This window comes from Crocodylus siamensis, chromosome 4 (genome assembly GCF_052110815.1).
Source record: "Crocodylus siamensis isolate JL-2025a chromosome 4, ASM5211081v1, whole genome shotgun sequence".
Classification (NCBI taxonomy): domain Eukaryota; kingdom Metazoa; phylum Chordata; order Crocodylia; family Crocodylidae; genus Crocodylus; species Crocodylus siamensis.
In genome coordinates this window covers 221605500-221623166 of record NC_143398.1, presented here as the reverse complement: position 1 = coordinate 221623166, position 17667 = coordinate 221605500, and the positions used below count along the sequence as shown (strand labels likewise).

General features: G+C 40.7%; 1 protein-coding gene across 6 annotated transcripts in view; it reads left to right on the top strand.

The window, feature by feature from the left end:
- The window catches only part of MBD5 (methyl-CpG binding domain protein 5), a 282828-nt gene that overhangs the window by 195577 nt on the left and 69584 nt on the right, over positions 1 to 17667 (top strand). For all 6 annotated transcript variants that reach the window (XM_090045804.1, XM_090045807.1, XM_090045806.1 and 3 more), the window contains one exon: positions 11132 to 11805. In XM_090045804.1, coding sequence (XP_089901930.1) covers positions 11693 to 11805 — 113 coding nt within the window. In that variant the 5' untranslated portion in view covers positions 11132 to 11692. The remainder of the gene's footprint in view (positions 1 to 11131; positions 11806 to 17667) is intronic.

The following is a 17667-nucleotide window of genomic DNA, read 5'->3' as shown; positions in this document are numbered from 1 at the left end:
CTTTGGCAGATCAAAAACTCAGTATGACTCAGCAATGTGATGCAGTCACAAAAAAAGGAAATACACATTTCAGAAGTATTGTGTATAAGATATAGGATATCATAGTACTACCCCACTTGCCACCAGTTAGGCCCTATCTTGCATACTTCATGCAGTTCTGAGTTCTACATTTTAAGAAGGATATAGACAAATTGAGGAGGGTCCAGAGGCAAGTAAAGAAGATGGTAAAGGAGTTGGAATGCTACCCTTATGAGAAAGCATTGAGAACTAGGTAGTTTGGAGAAACAGAATAAGGGACATGTGATAGCCTAATTGAAGAGCTGACAGAAAGGCCAGAGCAAACTCCTGTTCTCCCTTGTTTCTATGAGCAGGAAGAGAAGCAGCACATTTAAACTGAAGCAAAAAGATAAGGTTAGGTTAGATTAAGGCTAGGTACAGACATTCAAAAAGCCCGAGGTGGAATTGATCTAAGTTGCACTGTTTTCTGTAAACGGCCTAGTTTAGATTGGTAGCAAACAGAACACACATTCACCCTGGGGATGGGGGGAGGGGGAGGGTGCAAATCTTAGACCCGGTTCTGTCATTTTTAAACCAGTCTGTATCTGCTGAACTTCTGTTGTGTTATAGGTATAGACCAGTTTTGTGTGCCAGATTTCTGTCCTGTTACAGATGGGACAAAGGTTTCCCATCCCTTATACTGATAAATATGTAATGTCTGTACCAGGCATCAATCTCAGAAAAAAACTTGCTAACTTTCAAGAGAGGTATATGATATTTGTCATGTATACACACCATCACCTGCTTTCAGTGCTCCTCAGCTGTCTGCAATGGACAGAGGTAGCAATCCCTACATGAAAAAATAAGTAGACACCAATTTGATATCGCTTCCAGAAATACATAAAAGCTTGTGGCAAAGTGCTTCAGTCACCTTGCACAGTCCATCACTGACTTTAGTGTATAGCTGTATTTAAAAACAATAAAACTTAAAAAAACAACTTGAACACGAGACTGCAGAATAATAAATCGTGTACAGATTGAATGATGTTAAGTATGGTTTCAGCAAAGACTGGATTCTTAAACTTTTACCTGGATTAACTTTTATAAGTGCTATGTAGTTCCATGGATTAATTGTCTTGTTTGTCCCTGTTGACCTATTTGAGCCACCTTTGCATTTCAGCAGTGTCCCCTTTCCCTACCACTATGTATTTACATTCCCGTGTAAGTTCCCTTTTGATCTGCTTTCTGCAAGTCCATCCTTAACATCTGAAAAAGTAGGCTGTTGCCTACAAAAGCTTATGCCTTTCTGAACCAGATTCTAAGGTGCCACTCTACCCCACTTTCTGCTTTCTTTGCAGCAGAGTAGGCCAGTTAGGGAGCTAATACATGAGCTATTGTGTAAAGATGGTTAAGAGAATTACAGTCTCCTCCTTGATTCCTTCATTGCTCCAGACATACATTGGGTATACTGCCCAACTTGGCACAGGTTGGGAAGTTCTTATTTGCTTAGTTATCATTAAGATGACACAAAAACTTTGCATTTTATTATAAATGGATTTTAAGGTCAAAAGGGACTTAACATCATCTAGTCTGGCCACTTTTGTAACGCAGTCTGTAGAAATTTTCCCAGTAATTCATGTATCAGTTCCATACGGCTCCAAATATATATGTTTTATAAAAACATTCAATCTTGATTTAAATCCATTATGTACTGGAAAAATGAACTATATTTTCTTCTACTTTAACACCTTTTTTCGAAAGAGGCTGGAATTGTTTATAAACAGGAATGAACAGGCCTGCCTGCTGTTCATTGAAATAGAAAAGTCTATTAACATATTTTTTACTAGGGTTGGGCATTTGACCAGTCAGATGAAGTTCAGACAATTGATTGGTCAGATACCGGTCAAAAATTGTTTTTAAAAATTGCCAATACATCCCGATAATACACAGAAGAAGCAGTTTTTCCATTAAGAAATGTGTCAAAAACAATGTAAAAAATCATATTTTAATTAAGAAAATTACAAAAAAAGTAGGGTTTGGGTTGTTTGTTTGGTTTTTTTTGTAAAATTGCTATAATCTTTGACCAGTCAAAAATATGCAGCCTGTTGACAACATTTGACTGGTCAGTTGACCAGTTTGCCGACTCTGATTTTTACAAAAGGATGACTAGCCTGTGGCTCACGTGCTGGAAGTGGCACAGGCAAATTGGGGAGGGAGCAGAGAATATAGCAGCAGGTAAGAAAGGTAGTACAAAGCAGGCAACAGATTGGGAAGAGAGCACAGGGCAGAAAGCAGAGCTACAGATCAGGAGGGAGGAATGGATAGGGAGTAGAAACCAAACCAGCAGGTCAGGTAGGGGAAGAGGATCAGACTGACATTCAGGGAGGGTGCTGGGCTTAAGGTGTGTCATGCTTGCCAAAAATATTGGCCCCACTGTTTTACAGTATGGCTAACAGGTTTGTTACTTTTAAGAAAATAAAGATTGTTTATCATACCACCTTAGCTACTACACCAGTCCAAAGCAGAATACAGAAGTCTGCATTGCCACAGAAAAGAACTCCCACTGCTAGGGTTCAATTCAGCCTCATACCAAAATAATTTGCAGTTGTGTAACCCCACAAATATAATGGTGCAGTTTAAAAATTTCATCTTAGAAGTTGAACATCTGAACAGAGTTGGTCTCAAAATTGAGGACAATGTGCTATACCATATCTAGAGTAATGTTGTAGTGCTAGAATACAGTCCAACTAGGTGAGATAAAGGCAGAGAGGAAACCTGTATCCTGATCTTCATTGTGTTTGTTCGTTTGAGTTAATTGCTTGCATGAAAATAGCACTTCATAAAATGTTTAATATTAATCTCATTAGTCAACAACATTCATGTTTTAAAAGGATTGCATAAATAAAAGCAACAAGCATTGTTGTCTAATTAGATGACAGTTGAGAATCCTAATTAATTGCTTTGATATATTTTACAGATTAATAATTAGCAAGTGATAGACTTGCATAGACTAAAATGTGTCCTATACTTTAGGAAGCTGTTGTTCCTCCATCACTTTATAGGAATATTGCTATTTTGTTAATGGGCAGTTTGTCTGTTCTGTGTTCTGACACCACACACATCACAGCGAAAAATATTTCAGAGAGAAAAATGCGCAGATTGTAGTATTTTCTTTCTCTCGATTCCTTTGCTGACAGGGGAGAGGCAGGGGTCGGAGGGTTCGGGGGGGATTGGTGGGGTGAGGGACAGGCCGCAGACGGATGTGGGGTCTGGGGGAGTGGGCGGGCCGTTGGGGGTCTCCCCCCACAGTCCCTTCCCCCCTCCTCCAGCCCCCCCCGATCCCTTACTCACTGGCACCAGAGCCCTGGTGCTGAAACACATGGCCTGGCTGGCCGCGTGTTTCGGCACCAGAGCAAGGGGCAACCATAGAGATGCTCTGGCAGCCAGAGCATCTCTGTGGAAGACCCAGCCTCCCGTTGCCTCAGGGCATAGTCAGGGACTGCCCTGCTCCACTTTTTTATATTTCGCTTTTTTTAGACCCCTGAACATTTTTTGTTCCCGCACATGCCTGTTGCCCCGCTTCAAAAGGGTTTGAGGCGGGGCAGCAGGCACGTGCGCGCTTGTGTGGACGCACCCATACTGTTCAAAAGGTCAGAGGGCCATTATCGCTGATGGAACACAGAACGGTTAGCAGAGAAAACAATAAGGTATGATAAGTCAGAAAATCATTTTTTATGGGTTTTTTTGTTCCCAGCCCTGTGTTCTTAAGATATTGTGCACGTTTCCCTTGAGGACAAGGATTGTGAGGTCAGAAATAAAGCTTTTTTCTGGGAAAATTTTTCTTCCACTACTAATTTTTCTATGAGAATTCATTCTGGAGCATAATGGTTATTTGATGTCACCCATCTGAATTCTGTGACGGTATTTAGCACACTGGAGGAAGATGTATACAGTAGAACCCTAATTGTTCATATCAGCGTAGTTTGCAATCCACATAATTTGCATCTGGTTGTTGAATTAAGGATAAGCCCCTCAGCTGTCTCTTGTGATATTATGGTACTGCTGCTTCACTCACCTGGAGCTCATCAGTGGTTCTTTGCAGATGATCAGAGAAGCAACATCCTTTTGAAATAAGAGCTGTAGCAACTCAAAGATCCCATGCAGTAAACAGAAAGGCAGTTTGTTGTGGCTCTGTATACCCCTGGTCATTTTGCAAACCCTCATAAGTGATCAGAAAGGAAAGGACTAGATAAAGGAATTGCACACACACCCGTATAAGTGAACAGAAATGAGTTCAAATTTGTAACGCAATAGAAGTTCAGTGCACATAAACAGTTATTTTAAAATGGCCGAAACCGATTTAAAATAAACCTGGATGGATGTAGTATCAGACTTAAGTTATTTAGGTTCAATAAGTTTATTGCTCTTCTTTCCCAGATTCCCTCCAGATTTAAGCTCAACTCTCAGTCCCCTGGCATCCCAGGATGCTTTGCACCCCCCCCCACACACACACACACACAGAGTGGGCAGGCTAGTTTTGGCCCAAGCTGTCTGCTCCAGCCAAGCAGGGAGCCTTGCGGTTGCTCCCCCCGGCTTCTAGCCTGAGCCACTGCAGGCATGTGGCTGCACTTTCATAATCAAAAGTGAATGTCTGTTCACTTGCCTATTGGTTTGGTCTACACAGCTTAGACTAACCTGCAAAGATTGAATTGATTCAGCCTCAGGTTATTTAACTGTCTGTACTTAGCCATGACCATTATAGATTTTGTTGTATCACGTTTTGTGATGAGACCCATGGATTGAGATGGTTTCATTGTGGGGTGTATTTATCATGGCAAAGGTAGAAATATGTTGGGAGGTTTTGCATTTGTTTAGGGAGGGGATTTTTGTGTTTATGATCAGCAGAAAATTTGTTTCTGTTTGAAAATTTGCTGAGGTTGGCAGGGAGTTATTTGAAAGCCAAGAGGGAGAGGGGGATAATTGATTTCAAGGTGTTATATGGTGACTGACCAGATTGGGACCCCAACTTTGCTGAAGTGAACAGCACCAATCACTGTTTTATGTTTTGAATTTTAACATGCACTAGTTTGTATGCTGTACTTGCACTTGAAAAAATAGGAAATGTGAATGACAAATGGTTTGCGCACTAAATTCGTACAAGTGCTCCTATTTTTACACTGCTAAAGCCCTGATGTTACAGTTTATAGTCCTTGCACCTCCAAATCTTATCAAGGTTAAAAGGCTTGACAAGAGTTGGACTAAAAAGATATTCATGGCTGAAGCAAGCAGTTTGTGCTTATTCATTGTACTGGCTAAAAATCTTTGAAAATTTTCCACATAGGCAGTTATGTAAATTATCTTGCTGTTTATCACATCTTTGCAAGTCATGCGTAATATAGGAAAATGGCTGATCTGATCAAGCTGTTAAGTATCGTAGTAGGGATAGAATTCAGTGTTAGCTGATGCATTGTATTGCAAAACCAGCAAAAATAACGTTACTTAAAAGTGCTTTGTAAAGAAAATATTGGTGGCTGTAATTCTCAGGTAATGAATCCAATGTGATTGCATTAAACAGCAACATGAGCAAGCAAAAGCTGTCATAATACCAGGCTGAGAGATTACTATATTTATCTCACCTGCTTCCATGTAGCTTAATATTTTAAATATATATATTCTGCCAATGATTTCCCCAAAACTAATTGTAACTGAAAATAATAAGATGTCTATTTACTTATTCCAGTCTTTACACACAAAATCTGTTTACATACTGTATTAATTCAGTCTTGCTCTTCAGAAAAAGTTCACTTGGCCTAAGACATCTAAATAACCAAGGTAAAATCCACAAAAACAAAACAAGGTTTCAGCTAAAAGCTTGCCTGCACAAAAACCCCTTGAATTATAACTAAAGCTTGCCAAAGTTTAGCTAATCTATTAAACCTATTTGTTTCTAATTTTTAATTGCCACATCTATTTGCCAGATTCAGAAATTAAGACATATAAAGTTGTCTGCCACTAGTTGAGTTGTTTGACTATGTTCTAGTTGTCTGAATATGGCCTCCTCTTCTCCCTAACATACATAATTTAGGGTTGCATGATGATTGAGTTTCAGAGGTGAGTGAAGTGATTTCATACCATTTTGTAGCATTCTGTATTGGTCAGGTGAATGGGAAAGTTTGTGAAAGGAAAAAAAAGATACTGAGTTCTGAGAATGATCCAAAATTATTTTGAGATTTTGTGGTAGAGAATGTAATATTTTAGGGCTCTTCTCTTGACTTGCATACAGTTCATGTTTGGTTCTTTTACTGGTAGTGTGCTTTCCCATCATTTCAGTGCCAGGGGTTTATATATCTAGGCCCTGAAGTATTTAGATGCTCCCTCATTGTAGGATTTGTAGAGGAAGGCCAGAACCTTGAAAAAACTTTGTATAGGGTAGTAAGTCACATGTGCCCAGCACGGCACTCGAGGCCATTGTGCTCAGCCCGCCACCGCCAGCCTGGACTCTAGGCAGGTGCTGCAAACATCTGCTCCAGGATCTGGCATTAGCTCCATACTGGCAGGTGCACGCACGCCTCAGAGTGGATGGTGGAGAAAGGGCCTGAGGCAGTGCAACCCCGGCCTCTCCCTTCCTGCTGACACAGCTGATGAGCGAGCTCCAGAACCCGGTGCAGCTGTTTTGTAGCCACCCTGGGCTCTGGGCAGCTGCAGCATGTTCCACAGCCCCAGCATCAGCTCCATGGCAGCAGTGACTGCATGTGCACCTCAGAGCAGACAGCGGGAAGGCTGTGATACCTCAGGCTCTATCCCCACCGTCCACTCTGAGGCGCACATGCACCCGCTGATATGGGGCTGATGTCAGAGCCTGAAGCAGCTGTTTGCAGCCTCCCAGCTGCAGCCAGCCCAGGCTCTGGTGGCTGCTGCCAACCACAGAGCCCAGGCTGCTTGTAGCAGGGCTTGCAGCTGAGCCCGCCTGACTCGTGCCTGCTCCAAGCCCAGCCCACCACCAGGATGAGGCTAGCACTGCCCCTTGCCAAGAGCACCACACCTTTTGCGGGCTTAGCTGTGCGGGGTCTGTAGGTGATTGGGCTGACAGGCAGGCTCCGGGCTGGGCCTCGGCCAGCTGCACTGCAGCCCAGGAGCTGGCTCCCCGGGGAAGCCTAGGGGCTCTGGCAGGACCACAGCATTGTTGGGTCGGACTTTGTCCAGTGGCCCAGGAGCCCAGCTCCATGCACCTGCACATCTGGTTCTGTGCGTTTGTCTGCCTCTGTCTGGTTCTGTGTGTCTGGTTCGTGTGCATGTGTCTGTTCTGGGTGTGTTCTGGTTCTCTGTGTTTGTGCACGTGGTTCTGTGCGTGTGTATGTGTGTTTGTATGTGTGCGCACATGCATTTGTCTGGTTCTCTGTCTGCTCTCCTTTTTCTTTCTCTTTCTCCCCTTTCTCTTATTTGTCTCTCTTTTCTGTCTCTCTCATTGCAACATGCTCAACAAAAAGGAATACACAACAAAGGCAACATTTATGATATTAAATATACCAATATGCAGTGCATTCTGCCTCCCCCCCGCCCATTTTGTTTTTCTGGTATGCTGGCACTCCAGCACCTTCCAAGGTAGACATTGTGGCTTTTTCAGCACTCCAGCCAAAAAACATTGTCTACCCCTGGCCTAGGACATGCCAAGCAGTGTGCGATATGGTCACATTGACTTATTTCTCATAATAACTGCCATATTATATCAGCTGCAATCTGTATGCAGACTCCATTCCTCTACCTAGATTATATGTGTTACGGAGTTTGGCCTAAAGACTATTATAGATACTTATAAGTAGAATATTTCAAAGGCAGAAGGATCCACCTGAGAAGGTAGTGCTGCTGATAATGGAAAGTTATGTTACACAAGTTTTCTTTCTCATATAATATCAGTGTCTTGAGTTATCATTGGAAGTTATTTGCATTTTTTTAAATTATTCCTTGCTGGTGTGTTTCTACTCCATGCTCGCTGATGCTACTGACACCTGCCATTTTAGTAATAGAATCATCCATGCTCTCTGCAAAAATGCAAGCTCCACACATGGGGTACAAAATGTAATGAAGTCTAGAAGTATGCACTGCAAACAAGATGTACCAGACGTAAGTGTGTACTTCGCTTTATAAACTGTAAAGAGGCAACTGGACTTATCCCAACTGTGTTATAACTAGGGCCTTCCCCATATGATTCTACAGCCACTAATTCCCAATTTTTTTCCCGTATTTTCTGGGTAATCATTCTAATAAGGGACTTTAGGAACATGGGAATCTTGCCTTAGATTTCTACAGGGCAAGGCTTCATGTTGTGCCGTAATACTTCTTCCTGGCTGAGAAATGGGTCCTAGGCTAGTAACTAAGTCCCTTGTCCCAAATGAAGGTCTGCTCTACAGAACTCTGCAGTCTCAGCAGAGACTCAGCATAGAGTATCCATCCTGCTTCCTCATTCTGCCAGCCTACATTGTTCTTGTAAGTATCACATAGTTATCTTAAAAAAAAAACTCTTTAAGGTTGAAATATATAAAGAGCATATCTCGGTAAGATGAAATACAAGAAATGCACATCTTGTGAGCTCAGTATGCTGTGCGTTCAGTGTGATGTTGATGTTGAAGTGTGTGGAGTTTGCTCTTTAGGTTTTGTTTTTTGGGGGTTTTTTATTATTATTATTATTAAATACATCACTTTGTTTTATTTTTAAGCATGTAATACCAGACAAACATTTTCAATGTGGACTATCTAACTCTGGTGTTGAAAATTCTAATTTTTTGCATTTCTTTACTCCCTTTAAATTGGAATCTTAATCTATTAGCATGAGATGTTTTTCATGCAACATATTTGAACTATTTCTGTCCTAAGCACTTCTTCTATTACAATCTGTTCAATAGATGGATGTAAGAAAATGTTAGAATGAGGAAATAAAAACCAGAAACAGCACGTATCTAAAATAAAAGCTATAATGCCATTGTTGCCATAGTAAAGGATTCAACAGTATCTTACTTTTTCAATGTTTGATTTCTAGGATTACTGCTTTTGCAGCATAGTTAGATTTTGAACTGCATACTTATTTTAGTCTCTCTTTAATAAACCTTTCTAGAGGTAGCTAATTGTAAACCCAGATATTTATGTCTCCTTTTGGTTGAGGATAACATGATCCATTGCTTTCAAAACATCTCTAATAGGGATTACTCATACAATAGAGTAATATGATATATGTTTATTATTTTTCCTGTGTCATTCAGGCAATTCAGAGTTTTTTGCATGGGTACTCTGAGGCCCATACATAAAAAATACCAGACTGATAGCAAATTTACACTGAAAAATCAAGAGATGCTGTTTTTCTTTGTATTGAATGAGTTTCTATATAATTAAGTGCAATTAAAATACTTTTACTGATACAATAATTTACCATGTTTACTTGAATATAAGAAAACCCCTCAAAAATTAGATTCTATATATGGGAAATGCATAATTTGATATAATTTTCAGGTATAGAATATAATTATTGGAGGTCCATCTTGAATTTGTCCCCCTCCCATTACTACAGCAGGGAAAATAAATCTAGGGGGTCAGGTAGTCCCCTTGCCCTCTGCCCCCTCAACCTTTTCCCCCCAAAGCCTCTTCCCACTCCTTACTGCCAGAGCTGCTCCCCTTGAGCACATGTAAGTGAGGGGCAAATTTGAAAACACTTACCTTTGAAATAAAGATACCTGTGGTAACTTGCATGTAAACAAATTACTACAGATACCCAAAGACTTAGTTCATCCAGAATGGATGTGTTTTACCTTGTTTGAAACTGCTACAAGTTATAGCACAGGTATTCCATAAACACTTTTAAGCAGTATTTTGTACCTATTTATATATAGTACAAACTGCATGATATTAGTTCAAAACCAAAAGGTGCATGATTTTTACCATATAGTTCATTGGACTGGGCCCCAGCAGAGTCAACAGTGTTTCAAGCCTTGGTAACTTCATAGCTCAGCACTGCTCACTATGTATGTGTATATTCCAGATACCCCCTGCCAAAGGATTCATGTGTTAATTAGCCCCCCAGTCATGACTGGAACCAGGTGTTCTTGTTGCAAGCCCTGAGATCCTCCAAAAATGTATATGCAGATGAGGCACAGGGCAATCTGGTCTGGCTCCACCTCACGGAGGACAGGGAAATCACACTAATCAAATGTTCCAGGCTGAGAGAGAGGGGCAACAGGGGGATTCTGGGTAAACTGTTTGGGGCCCTGTTTGATGTTTGCCAGACAAGGGGATGATGAGGGGGTGCACCCCAGGGGATGATGAGGTTGAAAGTTTATAAGCTACTGCAAGACCATTTCAGGCTGTACATAAGGAAGAATTTTACTGTCCAAGCCCCCGAGGTCTGAAACAGTCTGCCATCAAAGGTGGTTCAAGCACCTACATTGAACACCTTCAAGAGTAAATTGGATGCTTATCTTGCTGGGATCCTATGACCCCAGCTGACTCCCTGCCCTTCGGGCGGGGGGCTGGACTCAATGATCTTCCAAGGTCCTTTTCAGCCCTAATGTCTATGAAAGTCTATGAAAGACATTTAAGGCTGATAAAGAAGCCAGAATCATTAGAAATGGGAAAGAAACGCACAGCTAAAGGTGGCATCTAAAGGGTATAATATCTGGAGATATTAGCTCTGACTCATATATGTAAAAATGAGACTAGCTCTCATAAAATACAAGTTGTCCTAGATGGTCATCAAGCTTGGAGTCATGCTTTTGAACTAGAAATTCATTCCCTCCCTTTCTGACAGGTAACAGAGGACTGGTGAATTATGGCTCACCATGACCTGAAAAACACTTGGCTCTGAGGGAGAGTGAGCACAATGTGAATTACCATATATGTTATTCAGACAGATTGCAATAACCTATCCCTATGGTAGGTTTTCATCAGTATGTTTGCCCAATGTGTGCCATGTGTTTTATCAAACAAGCTTGTTTTATCAAATCCAAGCAGATGAAAAAAATTGGGGTAGGGCCTGGGAGCTTGTAAAATAAAGAAATAGAGTAAGTGATTTATGGTATTTTAATTTTCAGTGAATTTTACTGAAGAATCATCTGGCTGCCTGTGTTTTACGTATCTCTGTGTTTTTCAGATTGTTTTATTGGAGTTGTGGAGTCATGAAAGAATCACAAGAAGAAACATTGGATAATGAATGGAAGATAAAGAGAAAGCAAAAACAATGTGGCATCTAAAGGGTATAATATCTGGAGATATTAGCTCTGACTCATATATGTAAAAATGAGACTAGCTCTCATAAAATACAAGTTGTCCTAGATGGTCATCAAGCTTGGAGTCATGCTTTTGAACTAGAAATTCATTCCCTCCCTTTCTGACAGGTAACAGAGGACTGGTGAATTATGATTTTCCAAAGTTGGAAGCACTCATTTTTACCCATGTAGTTAATCCTTATGAATACATAAGGAGTTAAACATTGCATATTTAATGTGGATTATAATGGGATACTGACTCATTAACAAAAAATGGCAGATTTTAAGGACTTGGTTTCAAATTGAACTGGAGCCTCCAATGCACTTTGTACAATCTGGGGAAAGCTGTACTGAATGGCCTTCTCTTGAAGGCCATGATGACATGTAATAAAAAGATATCATCTTACTGTTGATATCTTTGAAGAGTCATAAGCAGAAGCAGAAAAATGAATGGAGGAAAGGAGTGTGATGGAGGGGACAAGGATGGAGGGCCACCAGCAGTACAAGTTCCAGTTGGTTGGCAACGTCGGATAGACCAGAATGGAGTGCTCTATATCAGGTGAGAATTAAATATATTGTATGCACTTTATATTATTCTTGTTATACTAGAATGTATTATAAATTAGTGACTCTTCTGATGATGTAATCACAGTATATGGTAGCTTCAAACTTTTTGTTATTCTGAAAATGTTAGGTCATATTTTCTGCTGATATTAAAATATGAAGATCGGGTTAAGCTGGCAGTGGTCAACTGATTTATACCAGCTGAGAATTTGTCATGTCATTCCTGATTTACACTTCTTTGTTTTAATATTATACCCAGTTTCAATTACTACACTACTTAATATATGTAGTGTATAAAGCCATATGAACAATGCCTTATTTCTCTATGGATTATGTATTTGAAAGGTATATCAAATGTAAAGCCTCTTAATTTTTTTATTATTCAAACCAATTAACTCAGAATATTTTGAATATCTGTTACTTCTCTCTCTTTAGTCTTTTATGGATTTATGCTGCAAATATCAATTATTTTTAGTATTTTCTATGCTTCCATTTGAAGAGAAGTTGAGTAGCATAACCCATGTAATAGCTTTAGAAAACATTCATCTTTAAATGGTCATTGATAGTTTCCTCCTGGATATCCTGTTGTTTTTCCTAAAGAACTGCATCTGCAGAACACCTACATATTGCATATACAAAGCAAAGTAAATTGGTGTCAAGTACAGGACCATGTTGTAGATATAGGTATTGGGAATTGTTATACAATAAAAAAAAAAGTTCCGTATCACTTTCTAAGCTCCCTGTTTTCCTACAGCTATAAACAGGAGACCACCAAACCATTGCTGCTTTTCTGACATTTCTCCACATATGTTTTTTTTTTTGGTGTGCACGAACATTGTTCACTCAGGCCCCTGGCAGACATGCAGATAAAGGCGTGATGGGATCTGATGCACGATCCACACAATCATGCATCCTGCCATGCAGGACTGAGCATGTGAGATTTGAGCATCAGATTCCATCACTCTTTATTTCTCATGCAGGGGGAGCCTGGGATAACAATCCTGCGTTCTCCCAGTTTGAAGTCCCATCAATTGACAGGGCTCCTAGCCACAAGACTGCATTGTGTGCCTCTGCCAGCTAGGAGCCTGGATCAATTGATGTGGCTCACAACCGCAGGAGCACATGGTATGATCCTGCAGCTGGGAGCCCCATCAGCTGACAGAGCTCCCAACCACAGTGATCCACCTGGCCACACATTCAGTTAATGGCATGATAAGAATCAGCCACAAAGTTGTTACACATTTTTTGTGGAACAACTTTGTAGCTTATCCCTTGTTTTATGACATGGTTAATCATCTGAATGTGTGGCAAGGTTACAACTTAAAATGCGGTTAACTGGTTAATCATGTTTCAAGTGTAATGTGTGCCCAGGGCCTCAAAAGTAGAGACTTTTTTTTGCCAGTTGAGTCCATTGGAGCTATGCATGCTCCTAAGTTTCATTCTGTTCCCATATCAAGGGCATAAAGTACAGAACAACCATGGTTAAACCACTGTTTGAACCATCTTCATTGCCTTCTCACTGACCCTTCATTGTGAGACTGAGCTCCTCAGGATCCACATATCCATACAGTATTTCTGTCTCTTGTATGTGTGTAAATTCCTGTTTGTATGGTTAGTTAAGTTAGTTACTCTCTGGCGATTTTTGATAGCTTTGGAAACTTTATTTTCCTTATTTTATTTTCTCTCTTTTGTCAAGAAGTGATCTCTGCTACCTCTGGTATTAAATGTCATGTCCTAAGTTGTGCACATTTTAAGAATTGTCTTTTTTTTGTAAAATAACATTAATGATGACTGTGCTCTAATGTCTTAGAGAAGCCCATATTCATGAGTATTCAGCATGTATGCTGTTTTTCCAAAACAGAGAAAGGCACCCTTGACTTCTTAATGTCATTGGTATCTGATCAAGGAAAAGCATAATTCCTTGACAAGTCCTCCTGCTGCTTAGAAGTATCTGGAAGTCTCTCCCAGGGATCAGCTAGATCCTGAGTTCCAACTTAAAAAATAATGTCAGCTTCATAGAAGATGCAATTGCAAGGGACCTCCCATGTCATAGTTACTAGTGACATTGCAAGTGCTACGTTATATACAGGCATACCTCGGCGATATTGCAGGTTTGGTTCCAGACCACCACAATAAAGCGAATATTGCAATAAAGTGAGTCACACGAATTTTTTGGTTTTCCAGTGCATATAAAAGTTATGTTTACACTATACTGTAGTCCATTAAGCGTGCAATAGCATTATGTCTAAAAAAACAATGTACATACCTTAATTAAAAATACTTTATTGCTAAAAAATGCTAATCATCATCTGAGCCTTCAGCGAGTCATAATCTTTTTGCTGGTGGATATTGATGGCTGCTGACTGATCAGGGTGGTGGTTGCTGAAGTTTGAAATATTGTGAGAATTACCAAAATGCGACAGAGACACGAAGTGAGCAAATGCTGTTGGAAAAATGGCGCCAACAGACTTGCTCGACGCAGGGTGGCCACAAACCTTCAATTTGTGAAAAACACAATATCTGCGAAGCGCAATAAAGCGAAGCGCAATAAAATGAGGTATGCCTGTAATATATAGAGCATATTCACACTGACAGATTGGGGGGCGGGGAGGGAATAGCACTTTACTGAAAGAGGCAGTGCATTAGTTTGACCCACTCTGCAGCATCTGTATAGGCAGCTCAGCAAGGCATCTTGGTAATCTCTAAAGGTGATTCAATCAGCTATAAGATAAAAGTGCCCAATCTATATAGACATTGGGCAAACTGTGTCCAGCTAATGTGGTGCCTCTTTTGGATATGTGCTGCGCTTGGTGCAAGGGTGCACTGAGCTTAAAGCCCTGGGGTTTTTTCCCCCCTGCATCTGTAAACAGCCTTATTTTTTATTTTTTGGTGGGGGGAGCATGTTTCCTTGCTACTCCCACTGGCAAGCTGCTCCTGAAACTAATTGCTCTAATATCTAGGAACCATCTTCTCATTTCTGGCCTAAATTTACTCATGATCAGGATGTACTTATTTATGCTCACAGTGCACTTTCACTTATATGCTTTTTTTCCTTTCCTTGGTTTTTACTTCCCTTCATGAATTTGTACACATGTATTCCCCTGATCAACTTAATAGCCTTTCTCTGCACTCATTACAGTGTCAGCTCATCTTGAACATGAAAAAAGATTTCTCTCTTAACCCCCATTTAAGCCTAGGCACTGTATTTGCTGCTGTTTTATCATATAGTATCATCTCCAGTTACAGATTTGTTAAAATATATTTGCTACTAGATGTACAATTTCATGTGCCAGCTTCTTCAAAATTCTGGAATGGAAATTATCCTGTCCCTCAGTTTGCAAATATTCATGTCCTTATTCCCACTATCCACCTCTGATATCTTGTTCAACATCAATTTCTTTATTGAAAATTGAGGAGAATCATATGATTGTATTACTCTGTTAATTTAGCCTTTTAGCTAAATTACCTATATTATAATAGGAATCATAGAAAAATAAGAGGACATTCAAGAGGTCATCTAGTCCAACCTGTGTTTTAAGTAGGATTATCACTGTCTAAATCATCCCAGACAAATCTTTGCCAAACTAAACTTAGATATCATTTAAGATGAAGACTCCAGAATCTCTTTGAGTAAACTATTCTAATACTTACCCACCTGCAGAGTTATAAAATTTTACCTAATACCTAACCTATTAAATAGGTTATAGTTTCAAAGTGCTTAGGGTCGGAAGGGACCTAAACAGATCATCAGGTCCGACCCTCTGCCCCAGGTAGGAATGAGTGCTGGGGTCGTAACACCCAAGCCAAATATCTATCAAGCCTCCTTTTGAAGACCCCCAAGGTAGGAGAGAGCACCACCTCACTTGGGAGCCCGTTCCAGAGCCTGGCAGCCCTAACTGTAAGGAAATGCCTCCTGACGTCCAGCCTGAACCTTCTCTCTAACAATTTGTCGCCATTATTCCTAGTAACCCCTGGTGGTGCCCAGGGGAACAGAGTCTCACCCAATTTCCGCTGGTCCACCCCTGGTGAGTTTGTAGACAGCCACCAGATCCCCTCTCAGCCTTCTCTTGTGGAGGCTGGATCAATTCAGGCCCTTTAGCTTCTCTTTGTTGGGCCTGCCCCACTGCCCCTCGACCATGCGAGTGGCCCTCATCTGGATCCTCTCAATGCTAGCCACATCCCTCTTGAAGTGCAGCACCCAGAACTGGACACAGTACTCCAACTGCAGCCTGACCAATGCCACATAGAGGGGAAGGATCACCTCCCTGGACCTGTTTTTGATCTATCTGTAGATTCACAACAAGATGCAGTTAGCCTTACTGACCACTTCCTTGCATTGGTGGCTCATGTTCATCCTGGAGTCAACAATGACTCCAAGATCCCTTTCTGCTGCTGTGTTGACAGAAAGGGTGTTCCCTAGCCTTTAGGTATGTTGCTGGTTCCTTCTCCCTAGATGTAGCACCTTGCATTTCCTGCCTTGAATTCCATCCTGTACTCATCTGCCCACCTCTGTAACCTGTCAAGATCTAGCTGGATTCTGTCCCTCCCCTCCAGCATGCCCACCTCATCCCACATCTTGGTGTCATCAGTGAACTTGGACAGCGTGCTTTCCACACCCACATCGCTGATAAAGATGTTGAACAGTACAGGCGCCAGAACCAAGCCCTGCCACTGCCCACATCCCTTCAGGTCAAAAACAACCCATCCACCACCACTCTCTGGGTGTGACCATCTAGCCAATTTGCCACCCATCTGACTGTGTAGGCATCAGTGCCACAGGCATCAGAGAGCTAACTGCCGCAGTCAGTTTGAAGTACCAGTAAAAAATCATGATGTTAGTCATCACTAACAAAATTGCATGTATATATGTTTTTGACCTTTTTGTTTGGAAAGATTAAAAAAAAATAAAATCTGCTGTGCTGTTAAATTCCAAGTGGATCATTTTACTCAATCTTTAAACATTTCTGTATAATTTAAGATAGACAAAACATAAGTCATTATATTAGTCTTGAAGTGTTGTATAACTTTGTGTTTAAAGTGACCGTCCAGCAAGACTGAGATAACTGAGGCATAAGGTACTTGGTTGTCCAAGGTCATACTTTGGCAAGTCTTTGGACGCTGTTTGTTAAATGTTAGACCTTTGATTAAATAGGATCATAAGAAAGTAAAGCTTGAATGGACCTCACAAAGTGATCTAGTCCAGGCCCCTGTGCGAGGCAGGACAATGCCTCATTAAACCATTCCAGCCAGGTAGCTGTCCAGCTTGCTCTTAAAAGTTCCAGGGGATGCGGATTATACCATTTCTCTAGGTAGCCTGTTCCAGTGTTTGATCACTGTAATAGACAGAAAGTTCCTAATCTCAAACCCATGTTTCCTCTGCTGCAACTTGAGGCCATTGCTCCTAGTCCTGTTCCCTTACAGCCACAGTCTATCTCCATCCCTTCCCTTGATTTCCAAATTACACTCTTGTTAATGCAACCCAGTATGCTGTTTACTTTTTTAGTAGCACACTTGGCTAATATTCAGTTTATGGTCAATGGTAACCCCTAGGTCCTCCTTTGCAGTACTGCAGTCTAGCAGTCATTCGCCAGTCTATTTATGCATGCAATTATTCCTTTCCAAGCACAGGACTTTTGCACTTGTCCTTGTTGAATTTCATCTGGAAATGTAAATTCATCTTTTATTCAAGTGATCTACATATTATATATTATAACCATATGAACTGAAATTGAATGTAGACTATGAAACAAAATATAGAACTTACAAATGGACTTCAATATTAGTTTAGTGTCCTATAAAAATCAGGTGCATCTCTATAGCGTAAAATGAAGTATAATGTTATTATGTTACTTTCAAG